This window comes from Myotis yumanensis, unplaced genomic scaffold (genome assembly GCF_028538775.1).
Source record: "Myotis yumanensis isolate MYYU_CA2020_CCGP unplaced genomic scaffold, mMyoYum1.0.hap1 SCAF_1, whole genome shotgun sequence".
NCBI lineage: Eukaryota > Metazoa > Chordata > Mammalia > Chiroptera > Vespertilionidae > Myotis > Myotis yumanensis.
The window spans coordinates 156972942-156988848 of NW_027223752.1; the positions used below are offsets into that span (position 1 = coordinate 156972942).

General features: G+C 42.5%; 1 protein-coding gene across 5 annotated transcripts in view; it reads right to left on the reverse strand.

The window, feature by feature from the left end:
- Nucleotides 1-565: 565 nt before the first annotated feature.
- ELOVL6 (ELOVL fatty acid elongase 6) overlaps nt 566-15907 on the reverse strand; it is a 145854-nt gene continuing 130512 nt past the window's right edge. For all 5 annotated transcript variants that reach the window (XM_070390761.1, XM_070390770.1, XM_070390745.1 and 2 more), the window contains 2 exons: nt 13292-13443; nt 566-5873 (listed from right to left, as the gene is read on the reverse strand). In XM_070390761.1, coding sequence (XP_070246862.1) covers nt 5449-5873; nt 13292-13443 — 577 coding nt within the window. In that variant the 3' untranslated portion in view covers nt 566-5448. The remainder of the gene's footprint in view (nt 5874-13291; nt 13444-15907) is intronic.

Genomic DNA, 15907 nt, shown 5'->3' on the forward strand with positions numbered 1-15907 from the left:
TTGCTCACAGCCGGCAGGCGCGTAAGGAGGAAACGGCTGTGCTTCTCACTATCTTCCCCGACAGACATTTTGGGCCTGAAACACACTGTTCAGTGAAATAGCAAGGTGCTTCCCAGTTTGGTGCTCAACACTGGAGTTTTATTCATTTACACTCTACTGCATTTAAACACTTGCTTATAGCTACAATGAACTGAGGTGAAGGAGATGATATTCAAATCTCATTCCTTCCACTTCCGTGACATTTGATCATCTGAGCAAAACGTTCTCATCTATAAAATGGGAATCCAGCTTAGGTGGCCTGTCCACGAGGGCTGCTCTGTGAGCTCAAAGGTCTGGGAAGCATAGACACTGTGAAGTGTGACACCCATGAGACTCCGTGGGAGGGCGAGGCACCTGAGGGCTTGTGAGTGGCGCTGAGGATGACATCATTGCTGGGCTCCGCCCGAGAACGGAGGACTTCTAAGGACGTGGGCGTCACACGTGGCATGGCCCTCCTGGTGGCCCTCAGTGCCCTGGGCGCCCCCTTTGAATTGCCTACAAGAGAGAAAAGAAACTGGCAACACGATTGGATTTTAAATCAAAAGTTATGATTTTATTTTTAATTTAATATATCAGAAAAAAAATATTTCTTTTAATGTCATGAAGTAAGCACTTGAAAATAACAGTTGCAACACTGAAGAGGCTCAGATGGATGGGCTTCTCTCTGAACACAGGCCCAGGGGCCCCCCAAGAGGCCGCCTCTTCCAGCGGCTTTCAAGCAGCCTCCTGCCTGAACCTGCCCCAGGCGGGCCTGTCCGACGCCCGCGTGCCTGGGCAGCGCCCCCAGCTGCTGCCAGAGCGCTGATTCCTGTCCCACTGGGAGAAGTAGTCTCAAGTGCCGCCAAGCACTGGGAAAAGACTGTAACAGCGTTTAAAGACCAGCATGAGTCAGGACCCCCAATCCTGACCCACAGGGGCTGCAGATATGGCTTGGCCCTGATTGACGGGACGGTCTCTTCAACGAACCAGATGCTTCTCTACAATGTAGCTTGGGGTTTGGCTCTGCAGTGGAGTGTATCTGGTTGCAAGACTTCTGCATGCCCTGAGCCCACATGCAGCGTGCTTTCACTGTCTGTCTCCTTGGTGCGAGAACTCGTTTCACTTTTTTTAATTTTTAATTTTAGTTTAACTTGGGATTAAGGGAAGCCTAGGGATGATTTTTCCCCGTTCTGTGAGTCCTAAATTTTCAGCATCTAAGGACGAGGAAAGTAACTTGATTCAATGGGCTTGTGAGTGTTCCTTGCTCTGCACAGGTGTACCTCACTGGCCTGGAACTGTGGGCTCTGACATTGGCAGGAGGATGTTTATAATCGGGAGCGTCACAACTGGCATTCCAGACAATGTGATGCCTTCACCGACACTTGTTTGGCTTAAGTATCGGGTACCACACACAGAGGCTGGGGGTTCATTGGAAAAGCGGGACCTAGCACTTCCTACTGATTGTCGGCACATGTGTATCGATGCTTAAACAGCTCTCACTTTAGCAACATCTCTTCTGGACGATCATGGGTCTGAGGCACAAAGAAACAGGTCTTGTATATCAATAAAAAAGGGACAGAACAACTTTAAAAAGTTACAGGAGATGATGACTCACAGCTGGAACACAGGCTCCACTATCATCCCAAACTGATAACAAAATATTCTTGAAAACAAAGAGAATGGGCTACCGGGAATTTCTGGGCTTTCATCGTGTTTCTCAAACACTTGTTCTTTTCAAGGTGGAAACTTTTTCAGGGAAATAGCGTCTAAAAGAGACAGACAAGGATCATGCACATACAACTCAAAGCATTGTACCCTGGGAGGCAAAGTCTGTTTGGTCTTCTCCACTATCCTAACAACTCTCTTTCCAATCAGCATGTGGCCACTCCAACAACTGTGTTCAAGAATCATTAGCCAGACTGGAAGAAAGCCAGGCTGTGTGGGAGCTGACTCAGTTGTGTGACACATCGAGTCTCTGCGGAGAGGCGGCTCTATCAGAAGAAGCGATAGTAACCCGAGACAACCTAGTCGTCTCTCCCAGGTAATTCGGCAGTCTGGGAATGAGGCCAGGCTCCTGAGATATTCTACTCCAGTGTAATTGACTTCAGGTGATTTGTTACTCTGATGTGGCAGGCTTTATCTCACCATGAAGGCACCACATCTGATTTTTAATTCTGTGGGTCTCTTTCCTAGCAGCGTTCTCCCGTTGAATTCTACAAACACCCACTCAAATGAAGCCCAGAGATACCTTAGCAGAGGTGAAGTGACGGAGAGGTAATCAATCTCCCCCCCTTCAACAATATGTGGCTATGTATTGTCTCTCCCCTAATTTTTGTAATGGAGTGTGATTGAAGGATGGGAGTAAATTACCTGGAATAATGACCTCTCTATATGACTCATTTGGTAATTTGGCCTGGTAAGGGATAGGAATAGTATAGTAGTTGCTTTTCTCACTAGTAAAGCTAGAAGGTCCAGATAAAAACCTGCTCTACGAATAGAGCATTTCTCACCAGAAATTTTTTCATTGCGAACTCATAGGCTTGGGGTGATGCTCAGATCTAGTGTATCAAATTGCAAGTACTTATATATGAAATGATTTTTTCTTTCAATGCAGGAATGTTTTCACCATACTGTATATTAGAATGCAGTGAAAATCTTCGATAGAAAGAGAATTGACTGCAGCATAGTGAGGCAGCTGCCTGCCCAAGTTTTTCTGGAATGTTAACTGGCAGCAGGATTATCTACATGGCAGTCAGTTCTCTGGTAGGCTTCAGATTTGCCATGGCTAGTGGTCCAGACTCCTAACTTGATATAGTTAAGCAGTTAAGCTGAGATGTTAAAAACATTGTACTGAACCTGTAATACCAGAATTTTATTTTAATGTGCGTTTTTTTTCTCCTCCCATGATAAACATCAGAAAAGCTTTTAGAAATACTTAGCTAATTGAAAAACTATTAGACATTCAACCTGTAAACAAAAATTCTAAATCTTCTCACAAGTGAACACAAGCGTGAACCTGCATCAAATAGAAAGTAGTTGGAAGTCGCTGAGTCTATACTCACTTATTCTAACCTGCATTAAAGGATCAATGATAAATCAATGGATCAAGTAATTAAATCAACCAGATGAGCTCTAACTGGCCCTTTAATTAAACTCAAGTCAGCTGTTATTTGACCAATGCCTCATTTTCATTATTCTGGTTATTTTCTGTTATAAGGAAAAAAGCTTATTGCACAGTACCATGTACTTTCAAAGCTCAAAACAACATTATTTGCATCGCAAAGATCTATTCGTTGTTACGGCAGGACCTATCTTTTCAGCTCATGTCAGCTTTTGCCCTAGTAGTAATACATTCCTCCATCAATTGTTTCTCACCATAAACCAAGGTCAAGACACCGTAGACTGTTCATGATAATTTAACACAGATGTAACAGCTTCCCTCCCTGCATACACACTGCTCCAACCTCGGCCTATCAGCTGTGACTTGTTTTGCATGGATTCTTTTGTTCATTGTTCAAACCATTCACACAGAATGGAATAAGACTTTATTCTTTTAAATTCCACACACAAACAAGATGAGGAGAAAGCCCTTGTCATCTCTGACAGAGAAGCAGAGCAGCTCTGTTTCATGAATGACAGCACAATTAAAGCTAAAATAATATAAAAATAATTGGAAAAAAATCCCTTTGACTGTATACTCTCAAAGCAAGAAAGATAAACAACAGTTTCTTTTCTGCTAGCCAGAAAATGTGTGTCTATTCATTTGGGCTTTGAAGTTCAGTGTACTCCACATCTGTGTGCATACATGTGTGGCTAAACGTGTATAATCTATGCAGTGTAGTAGCCCCTAATTTTTTCAACTAGTTTGTCTAATCATTAAGCTACTTAACCAATTAGAATACTATTATATCACATTGAACAACTTACATAATTGCTTCTTTGAAATACTAGGAATGTTTACACATTTATTTGGCTTGTAGAGGACTGAAATTATTACCAATAATATATTAACTAGCTTTTTTCTTTTAAGAATATGGCTCTTAATAAATTGATTTTCTGAGTTCCAGAGCGAAAGTCCCTTTAAAAAAAATTCTGAAGCTGACTTAAAGCAGGAAGGATGTCTTCTGATTTGGCCAAAAATATGACGTGTGTTTTGTATCATTTAAAATTTGAAGGATAAGTCTATAGGGGGCCTTGGTTGTCAACTGTTCCAGCCAAACTTCCCATGAAGTGTTTGTTGAAGTATCTCCACTTGACCAGCAGAGGGCACTTTACACACCTCTACATTGCATAGGGAGCAAATGCAGATGATGCAGAAACACAGTGTTCACTCAGTATCAGGAAGAGCCCTGCAGGTTTCTTTTTGAAATTCACAAAAATATAGAAAATATGGGCTGTGCCACACGGTTTCATGTGGGAAGTTATGAGTATGGGTGAAGTCAAATAGGGAGAGAAATGCATTGTACGGATCGTCGGCTCACTACTCCCGTTCCTTTCCCTTTCCCAGCTGAAGAACGGTTGCACCCTTTTACTCGTAGTACAGAAGCCATTTTCAAATCTTTCGGTTGGCTTTGCTCTTTTCTATCCCATACTTACTCTTCTTTGAAAAAGCCTGAGACACCTGAACCAAGGATAATGCTTCATACCTCATCTAAGAGTAGGAATTACTGCTAAGCGGTCAGAAATGCTCTGAGGGAGCTGCTCCTTTCGGCACGGAGCTGTGTTGTTTCCAACCTCCCAGGAGGAACCTGGGAAAAATATCCTGCCGGTTTGGTCTTGGCAAACTCACTAGCCCGAGGCTGTGCTGTTCAGGGAAACACACCAGTTGAAATATACTTGTCTACATCCGTTTTTATGAGAGGTGATTAAGACATATTTTCTCATGGGGGCTACAGCTACTGACCTTGCTTAAAGAGGCTTTAATTTTTGCAAAAGCATGAATGTTCTAGTATACACCCTGTGTCTCTTCCACTTTTATTTATTCTATTGGCTCCAGTGTCAAAAAGATGAGAAAGGGTTGTGTGTGCATGTGCTTGCACAGTTTTCCAAGTAAACTTCTTTCATCCTTAGAGAAAAACAACCCTTTGTAAATACTTTCTATACAGTGTGAACAGCCTTTGTTTGCCTTCTGTTTCTCTCTGTTCCTGGTGCACTTTTGCTCTCCTTTGCCCTAAAGTTGACAGGTAAAGAGGGAATGGGGTCTCCTAGCAGCGGTCCTTTGAGATAGAGGTGCACTCAGTGAGTCCTCACCCAAAAAGGATCATAAACTGACTGGGGTACATCAACCTAATTATCCCTAAGCTGCCTTGGGTTTTGTGTTTGCTCATGTGTTTTGTTGTAGCTGCACCATGTGATTCCTTGTGCCATTTTCTTTTTTTCTGTTATTTTTCTTGATGACCCTGAGCTATGGCTTCCTCCTCAGTCCCCACACTATTCCGCCTTTGTGGTTTTTCTCATCTTGCCGATGTAGGCCTCAAAGAAGAAATGGCAGAAGAGCACAAGGTAGCTGAGGTACATGAGTGAGGACCAGAAGATGTTCGGAAAGTGAGAGTAACACTGGTCGTGCTGCATCCAGTAGAAGACCAGGTAGTTAATGACACAGCCCATCAGCATCTGGGTGATCTGGGACAAGGTGATGAACATGGCAAACTTCCGGGAGACTCGGAAACCCGCCGCTCGCAAGGCATAGTACGAGTACATCACGGCGTGCACGCCGTAGTTCATAGTCATGAACCAGCCACCCCCGGCAACCATGTCCTTGTAGGAGTACCAGGAGTACAGGAGCACAGTGATGTGGTGGTACCAGTGCAGGAAGATCAGCTTCTGCTTCCTCAGAATGATGAATATTGTATCTCCTGGAAGACAAATGAGGGAAAGAGTGGACATGAGCCCCTGACATGATGATACTGTATATTTTGGCATGAAAAGTAGATACCTTGAACTAGTCCTTGAGTGTGAGATGGACTGGGTGAGAATCCTGGACTGATATTTACTACCTCTGTGACCTGGGGCAAGTTATTTATTCTCACCATTTTCCAGTTTCCTGGTGAGGATAATCATAGTAGCTTGGAATTGTCTGAGGATTACATAGGCTTATCAACAGACCCTGTTAGCACATGGTAAGAGCTCAATAAATGTTACTTTCAGAAAGGTGTTTTGCCCAAAACGTTACTAATTTTTGATCTGGAAAGGACATTAGTAACCAGGTTGCCATACATTTTAGGAGATATCGCATGTCTCAGATCAGGTATCAATCAAGAGAAACCAATTAGATTTAAGTGCCCAGCACAATGTTCGTGGCTTCTCTGGAGCAGTAAACTATTTTCCTTTGGTGCATGCCAGAGACCCCTTAAAAACACATCACTGTGAGCTTCCTGTAAAATGTGACAGCTTGACATGCGGCAATTAGAAAAACAAGATTCGCCCCAGCTGGTTTGGCTCAGCAGATAAAGCGTTGGTCTGTGGACTAAAGGGACCTGGGTTTGATTCCCAGTCAAGGATACATGCCTCGGTTGCAGGCTCCATCCCCAGTAGGGGGCATGCAGGAGGCAGCCAATCAATGATTCTCTCTCATCATTGATGTTTTTACCTCCCTCTTACTCTCTCTCTCTCTCTCTCTCCCCCCTTCCTATCTGAAATCAATAATATATATATATATACACACACACACAAAATTTTAGTAAAAGGCAAATGCAGAAAAAGAGAATAAAGCTCACCTTCTACCATATTTGCTGAAGACAGCAATAGGAATGTTTTATTAAACCAATGAATCAAGTGATAAAAACTCCAGATTGACATATATTTTTATGGGATTAACTTTGAAATAGCTCTCCAGAGCTAGCAAAAATGTTACAAACATTATCCCCTTGAAGAAAAAGACCGCTGTTTGTAAGGTAGGAAGTTTATACTACAAAAGCTAGAATTATGCTCAGATAGGTAGATGCTATATATCTGCAATGATTTTTTGAGAAGTCTAGGAATTCTGAAACATATACTGTAGAACACGTGTAAAAATATAAAAAGAACAAATACACCCAATTCCATTAACAAGTACCAAAAGAAGGGAGGAGACATTGGAATGTGGAACAGAAAGAGGTTCATGCAGGCAAATGCTTTTCTCTTTCCTATCTCTATGGCTCCCAGATATGGCAAAAACCCATCCTTCATGACTTTTGGTGAACTGAAACTTGACTTCTTTTTGTATAACAAGGAGAACTAGGTGGTCTCTTCTCTTATTCTGAAATTTAATTAAGCACAAAGGGAAGTCCTATCCAGCACACTTCAAGGGTGCCCTAAAAGGTTCGGTACAAACGAATGCTGGACCTTGGGAAGGTGGCCGTGGTTGGAATAATACAAGTGGTGCCCCATTCCATTCAGCAGAAGATATTCGTTTATTTCCCTACTGAATTGTTAAACATTATTACTTCATGTTTGCCTAGAACAGAAAAGTTGCCAGTTCCTGCATTTCTGAACCTGTTATAAAATTTTCTTTGAAGTCTTCTTCTCACCTGTGAGGTACCTGATATATTATGCCTATAAATATCAGACAGGCTGACAATAGCTGATGGTGGTGGTAACTCTCACTTGTATACTGAAGGGAAAAAACTAGTGTTAGGAGACCTGGGCCTACTTCTTAGTTTTAAACTGTGCTATTTTGTGTCTGTCAAAGATCTGCTATTTCTATGTAATTACTGCTCTGGGTCTCCCTTTCCTCTGTAGATGATCATGGAGACACAATAATTCCAGCCTACCTTTGTTCTGAGTGGCAAGCATGTAGACGTCCAAGGCATTGCATGCTAAAAACAAATTTAGTCCCACACAATATCCAAACACATTGTAATAAGATTTAATTTCCATAAAGTAATAAGCATGTCTTATAGATTTTATTTTAACTCTATCATCACTTTTATATTAAAACTTACCAATTTCATTGTGAGGAAGGTAGTAGGAGACAAAAGACAGTGACCATATATTAGGATGGGTTACCAAGAATGGCAAGTGGACCCTATAGTTCTAGAACTGAAAATTGCTTTGTGTTCTTCCTGTCTGAGTGCAGGGGGGAGGTCTCAGGCTCGATCTGAGACACGCTAGGTGTTTCCATTTAATATGGGGTCATGGAGGTAAAGGACATGCATGTCATGAGACCTTCAACATAAAATTAATTGGAATTCATTCGAGAATTTGGTTCAGAACAGATAAGTAGGATGATAGATGGAGTAATGACAATGAGGATCTTTCAGTAATGGTCCTGGAGCACATCAGGAGCACTCTAATCCATATCAGGGCTATTGTCCCCAAGAAGGCCACTGACCCAGAGTATGACAGTTTCCCTTGGCGAGGGGTAACTGGGGAGGGGGGGGGGGAGGGGGGGGGAGAAGGGATTCTGGAAAGGCTCCCTGAGCTGGCCCATGCTTCTTTTGATATTGCAGCTAAAATTCAACAGTCACACCACTCTGGCAGATACCATTTTCCCCCTCTGGGAAACCACATACTATCACATTTGATTTGTCACAAGCCATGATACTTACAGGCTTGCCAAAAGTTAGTGTCCTAGAAATGCAAATTAAAGATAGGGTCTCTGTAGGTGATGTTGACCAACTAAATCTTTCTCAGCCAAAGGCCCAGTTGGCATCATGGAAAGGATTTTGGCTAAGTATGAAGTATTTGGGATTTTTGACTCATTTCACTACAGTCTCTTCACTACAGTCTCTCTAACTTTCGGTGCAGCTATTTTCAGTCAAGAGCCAACCTGCAGGCAGGGCATGGTATTTGCATGCCTAAGTGTCCCTTCAGCATTCAGAAGTCCCCAGGGGGCGCACGGCCACCAAAGTCGCTCCCTGTGTGGTTTGTCACAGACTGCTGTGCTTCTCTTCAGAGTTAGCTGGAGCTCTGCTGAGTCAGAGTTTCAAAAACAAAGACAAGCCGAATGGAGCAAGGACCTAGACTCAGAGCAGATGTTTCCAAGTTTTAGCAAAACCAAATCTCAGCAGGTTTTAGTATAATTCTAACAGCAGGCACTCCAGGATTTTGGCACACAAGGCAGGTGGTGGCTCTCTTCCCCTCACTTGTTCTACGAGACTGTAACCCTGTAATTCACTGAGATGAGCTCCTTGATTTCTTCTGAAGCAGAACGCCTGTCTTTCTAGTAAGAGTTTAGTGAAGGGGGAACGGTGAGATAGTGTTTAATCATGGGTAGAGAGTTGTAGATGATGAAGATGAAAAAGTGTCGGAGAAGAAAGGATAGAGGTGATGAACGTACAGCAATGCAATTGTTCTTACTGCTGTAGCTCTGTACACTTAGAAGTGGTGAGTTGTATGCACTTTTTGCCACTGTAAAAAACAAAAGTTTAGTGAAAACTCCAAGCCGGTGTTTCTCAGTGGTTGAGCGTGGGCCTATGAACCAGGAGGTTTGATTCCTGCTCAGAGCACATGCCAGGACTGCGGGCTCGATCCCCAGGAGGGGGCGTGTAGAAAGCAGCCAATCGATGATTCTCTCTCATCACTGATGTTTCTATCTCTTATGCTCTCTCCCTCCCTCCCTAAAATCAATAAAAATATATTTAAAATAAAGATTAGTGAAAACTGTAGGCATGCAAGTTTTGGGGGGAATATAGAGTTTCAGTATTGAACATGGAAGAACTGTTCATTTCCGCACAAGAGCTTTTCTTTCTGGTGCGCATAAGGAAGTCCAGAATCTTAGAGTATTGAAAAAAACAGAACTTGGGACCTAAAAAATAAGAAAAGTTCATATAATCCAAATGCGTAAGTCTTTCTTAATTAAATGGTAGTGAAGCATCCATCTTATATAAAAACTGCTGTTTGAAATTTTAACCCTGATAGTATGGCTTATGTAAATGCTTGCTTGCTTAAATAATAAGGAAAATAAGACTACTCCCATTCCAGAGAGGCCGTAAACTATGCTCCAGACAGAGTTGTCAATGCTGACGCCAGGCCAGGCCTTGAGATATGGTCTCATGGCCCCTTCCCAGCACACAGGCCTTCTTTCTCAGAAGGTCCGGAAGTCTCATTCCAAATTTGGGAGACAAAGGACTGGAAAAAGTATATATAAATAAAGAAGTTTCCTCCATGTTGGGGGGCCCAGAATTTGAAAGACACATATTTCTCTGGGCCTGCACAGAATTTAATAATAAAATATAACTCCCTTTCTCTAAGCGTGGCTTGGTTTTTCTCTGGTCTTCTGCAACAGTAGTGGCAAGGTTTTCCAAAAGCAAAAACTGGGAAGAAATTTAACTTTCAAAACAAATATGTTCACTAACCAAGGGCTGGGCTGGTTACCTCCGGGACACTGCATTGGCCTGATTTGGGCATCTACTTGGCTTCAGCACTTTACCAGCACTTTAGCCATTATCAAATGAGCTCCAGGATATTTGAAAGAAAATAAATCATATTTTATAAAGGTACTCAGATTATAAAAACCTCTGTGTGATGGATCTGAAAATACAGGAAGAATTTGTGTCACTAGCTAGCCTCATTAAAAAACGGTGTCAAGATTAGGATTTTATTTTCTTCAGCCCATTGTCAACACTTTAATCCCGTATTTTAATGGTGAGAGGATGGACTGTTTTGTAGCCAACCTACAAACTACCGGTAAGCAAGGATGCAATGGGCTCATCAAGCTAATGGCACAAGAGATGAGTCCCACTCTTTCTGGGTTCAAAGGGGAAGACCCCGTGTTCAGTGGGAATGTCTGCACTGGGGAGCAGGGTATGGCCATCTTGGGCCTAGATGAACTTTAGGCAGGTGGCTAATTAGCATCATCAGCATCAACATTCTAAGACAGAGGATGGGAGCCCAGATACCTCCGGGGACTGCACCAACAGTCCAGGAATCTGAACTCTGTCCGCCATCCTCAAACTTTGATTTCAATTTGGAACAGAAGCCAGAGAGCACGAGGGTTGAGAGCATAGGTCTAGTCATGTCTTTGAGGGAAAGTGACTGCTACGGAGAGCGTGGAGTGGCTCTTCAGTAAGTTATTCAACAGGTAGAAAGGACTGTTTATTTGCCAGTCCTTCAAATCCAGTAGGAGAGAACTCAGAACACAGGCAAGCTGCCCTTGCAGGGTAAAGACAATTCTAGAAACAGGCTGAGGTTGGCTCCTTTGCACACTGAGGATTACGAGCCAGATGCATTGAGGCACCGTTGCTGATTTTTAAAAAAAATTTTGTTGAGGGTAGTAAGGTGTTAAATGTAAATGTATTCAAAAATAGCATGGGCCCTAGCCGGTTTGGCTCAGCGGATGGAGAGTCAGCCTACGGACTTAAGGGTCCCAGGTTCGATTCTAGTCAAGGGCATGTACCTTGGTTGCGGGCAGATTCCCAACATGGGGTGTGCAGGAGGCAGCTGATAGATGTTTCTAACTTTCTATCCCTCTCCCTTCCTCTCTGTAAAAAATCAATAAAATATATAAAAAATAGCATGGGGAGGGGTGGTGTTACACATTTCATGCATTTACTGTATTCATACATCTGCATTCAGTTCTTTATCAAAAAAGACAGAGGAATTCATAAGGATATTTGTTAGAGAGCATAAATTAAGTCAGTGGGATGTAATATTAATAATGTATGAATTTATTTTAAAGAAAAATGCCACAAAACCCTATGGGTAAAGAAGACATGCTCACATTCTCAGACCAAGTCCACTTTGAGACCACGTGATGGAACTCAGACAGTCTATGACTCTAACTAAAACAAAGAACCACTTAATATAGCTGCAGACTTCCGGGCACTGTCTGTAGCTTCAGGTTTGAAAAATACTTCTGTTACCTAAGATTTTGCACCAATTCAAATATAAAAAATAGCCTCCTGGGGCCTAGCTCATAAAATTCATATTATAGAGTTCTTTTTAGATAAAGTAGCCATTCCATCCTAGCCCCTATTAAATTCCTAACCTCTGGGAGGTGCTTAATGTAAATTTATTAAAGGGATGAATGTATACTAACGCACTTCACTCTAAGACTACATAGGCTCTGTGTGGGGGGCACACACACAACAATGATCTAGTTATCGTGGGCTGTGTAGAGGACCCCTCTCTGTGCCCCTGCCCCTTACTGAGGAAGGGTTTTCAGGAAAAGTTTTCTTGTGCTGCTCTTCCCTTCTCTTTGACCTGGGAAGGCAAAATCAAACCAACAGTTCAAACCCATTGCCAGGTATTTGTAGGCAGCAGGTGCATCACAGCTAGGGGAAAGTGAGTGGGTTGCCGACACACATATCAGAGAGAGGCCTTTGTGAAAAGACACAGGCTATGAGCGAGGGCACCTTACAGAAAGACTGCTGATCTCTTGTATTGTAGGTGGCTTATAATGAGATTACAACCTTTAACGCCTTTTGGGGAAAAACGAAAGGGAGAACACAGTCTATACATACATAAACATTTTTAATGTAATACATACAATTCTTAATTCCTGATAAAAAAAAATTTAGGAAACCCAAAGGACGGCTGGGTGTTCCTTAAGATGTGTACCGGTTTGTGAGACAGCGGCCAGCACTGCTCATGGATGAACTCAGAGCTCATCACCAGTGGGTCCCTTCCTTGGGCAATCATGATATTATCCCGGGGAACTGTATCCATGTCAAACCACTGCCATTTACTTTTTCACCTCTTCTGCTAACCTGTGACACACTTATACTGAAGCCCATTAATGAATTGAAGGAAAAACCTTAGAAATCTGCAAATATAACCAGTTATGTTTTTTCAATTAGTTTCTAAAAGGTGAACTATATTCCTCTTCTCTAAGGCCTGTCTCTTTGGTGATTAAAAAAAAAACACACACCAGAAACCAATGCTTAGCATGTGTTAATGAGGACATGAGGCTACCCAAATGAAAAGCTTAATTTCCTAGTCTGAATCCTGACTCCAGAAATGGAAGTATGCTTTGGCATGGGACTTAGAAATAATCGCATTGCTAAGTTGTCCTTATGTTTTATATTAGCTAAGCTGCTGATGGGCCAGAGGGAAGAGGCTGTGTATATTTTATACCCCCCCCCCCCCCCCCCCGCCAGGACATGTATATACAGTAGTGCTTAGAAATCTACATGTTCTATGTCAAGTATTTTGCTCTTCATACACACAATGTACAATTATTTAAAAGGAGGGAGGGGAGAGAGAAAAAGGTAGTGAAAGTGAGTCATTTAATTGCAACTTTCCTGTAACCAACCAAACAGAACCTTTAAACTGTTTGTCTTTAAATAAATGTTGTGGGTAGGTAGCATAAAGGGATCGAGGAGGAGAAAATGGAAGGAGAGAAGACACTCACCCAGTTCAGGTGCTTTGCTCAGCACAAATGCATAAGCCCAGAATTTGCTGACAGGTCCATTGTAAAAACTCTGGTCACAAACTGACTGCTTCAGGCCTTTGGTCATCAAAATGTACACCATATAAGCACCAGTTCGAAGAGCACCGAATATACTTCATAAGTGAAAAGAGAAAAGAAATAACATTTAGGAAAATAATTTCACTTCTGACATTAACCACACTTGGAAGGCTGTTTGCCATTGGTCAAACAGGCATACATGTACCATAACAACTTGCATTTATCCAGAAGCGTCTTCTAATGTTCTGTGAACAAGAGTAATAAAAACTCAGGGCTTTATTCTGAAGCGCTTACATAAACCACTTAGTCTTCGTAAATATTCCAAAAAGAGGTCACGGAAAAGGGGAATGGATCCAGGGCAGGAGCTCATGAAGAATGCTGGTGACGTCCATAGTTTAGCTTAAGAATCTTGGGGATGAGATAGGGTTGGCTGAGAACCCTTAGAATTGGCCCAGTTCTGTCCTATGGCCCCTGGCTCTATTCCTGGAATCTCTCTTTTTATTTCTTTCAGCCAACGCTGCCTGTACATTTGGACAGCCCAGGCCTCCTTGGCCTCCTGCAGCAGCTTCTAAACCACTGTCCTTGGTTCTGTCTTCCCACTGTCCCATCTATCTTTCTCGCAGAAACCAGAAGCAGCCTCCTTCAAGTCTTAGCTCTACTGCCATTTCCTACAGGAAGCCCTCCAGGCTCCCTCCTCTGAGCGCCCCATATCCATGTACTAACACTGCTCAGACGCTGTTCTTCAATGCCCGGTCATGTGTTTGCCTCCACACAGACATGAGTGCTCAAAGACTATTGAAAAAGTGAAAGTTCGTCGGGAAATAAACGGACATATGAAATTTTTATCAAGGAACTGAAAAGAACAAGGGAGCTGAGAAGTGTTGAGCTCAGTGATGTAACCTCAAGTGTGAAAGGACTTGGCAACTGGAACCAGTGGCCTCCATTATGACTGAACCCTGTAGGCATAGGTCTCGGTATGCAAACCACACACATGACTAAAGGGAAAGCTGGCTGACCATCTGGGGAGATGTGCTTGCCCACCTTTTTTCTGGCAGTATCCCTGTCTAGGTTCTAGAAGTCAGTTAGGAGAAAAGCTAGTGAATAACTATTGAAATGAGTAGCAGCATCACCGAACTGGAAAATAGCTTTTGTTTCTCTTCCTAATTATGACTGGGGAGTTGAATTTCATTGGTCAAGTCAGGTAGGTCATGGAGATGTTTCTGTCTTATCTGAATTCATTATATGTTTCATCTTTACCTTACCAGATAACAGCTAATTTTTAATAGGAAGTCACCTGATTAAGGTCATTACCATATTGGACACTTGGAAGGTAATATGAAAATATGAACGTGGCATCTCCACAGAGCAAATGTAACTGACACTGTTGATCAATTCCCTATTCAAGAGCCAAGTCCTTTCCTCCTTCTCCATATTAAAGGAATCCTGATTTAGTTCAGGTTCTCCCAAGGAAGTTGACCTCATCCTCAATTTGGGAGTAAATTTCAATTGCCTAGGCAAGTTGTAGTAATCCAGTTTCCCTTAGCAATAACTTTTAAGGTATGCACGGGCCTAATTCAAGACAATGCGATGTGAGGAGAGAGCTGCTTAGGTCTTTTGGGAAAGCTTTCCTCGCTCTTTACCACGTGTTACCTGGAAGGGCAGCAGCTATCTTGCAACCATGAGGGAGCTAACTCAGAGGGGATGGCAAAGTAGTCCTTCAAGATGTGACTCTTCTGCTCAATGAATCATTCAGTGACCTTATCTCAAGACTTCTTGTTTTTGAGATAAAGCTTCCTTATTGTGTAAGCCATTTGGAGTTCTGCTTTCCACTACTTGCAGCCCAAAGCATCCCAGCAGACACAATACACACGATTTGATGTTGTAGACTTTTGAACACTAGTTAACATTTTGTGGCTACAAAATGCACCTAGTCATAGATACTGCTGGTGAACTACTTACTACATCAATTGTCTGCTTTTCATAGACCGGTGGGAGATACGTCAATGACTTTTGTACACACCAAAAGCACAGAAACACACAAATGACACACTTTGAACATGTATCCATCTCTGCTCATTAGCGCCAGATATATGATAGTTGGGAATCAACAGCACATTTACAGAGCATGTCTCTCCCCATCGGCTGCAGCCCAACATCCCCAGTAAGCAAAGCCCTTCTTCTGCTATGTCATTCTGCTTCACCCATGATCAGAGTAGATTCAGGGAAAGTACCTTTGGAATAGTTACTATCTTTCCATCTTCCCGGGTCACCAAAATCACTGTAGTTTAACTACACCCAATTTCTTAAGCATCAGCATAGTTTAACTTATTCTTTCAGTCGTTAAAGTTTTATTGGCACTGTCCTAGATGCTGGGGTGACAAGAATCAACAAGCTAATTCTGCTGCTGAAGATAGTGGTGGCCCTGGGAGACGTCAGAGGAAGTGGCATTTGAGTTACGGACAAATAGTTCTTCAAGCGTGAGGGTTAGGGTGTGAGAAGGTCGTTTCAGAGGATTTTAGACTTGAAAGTTTAGACACATGGTGGACCCACAGTGTTGCT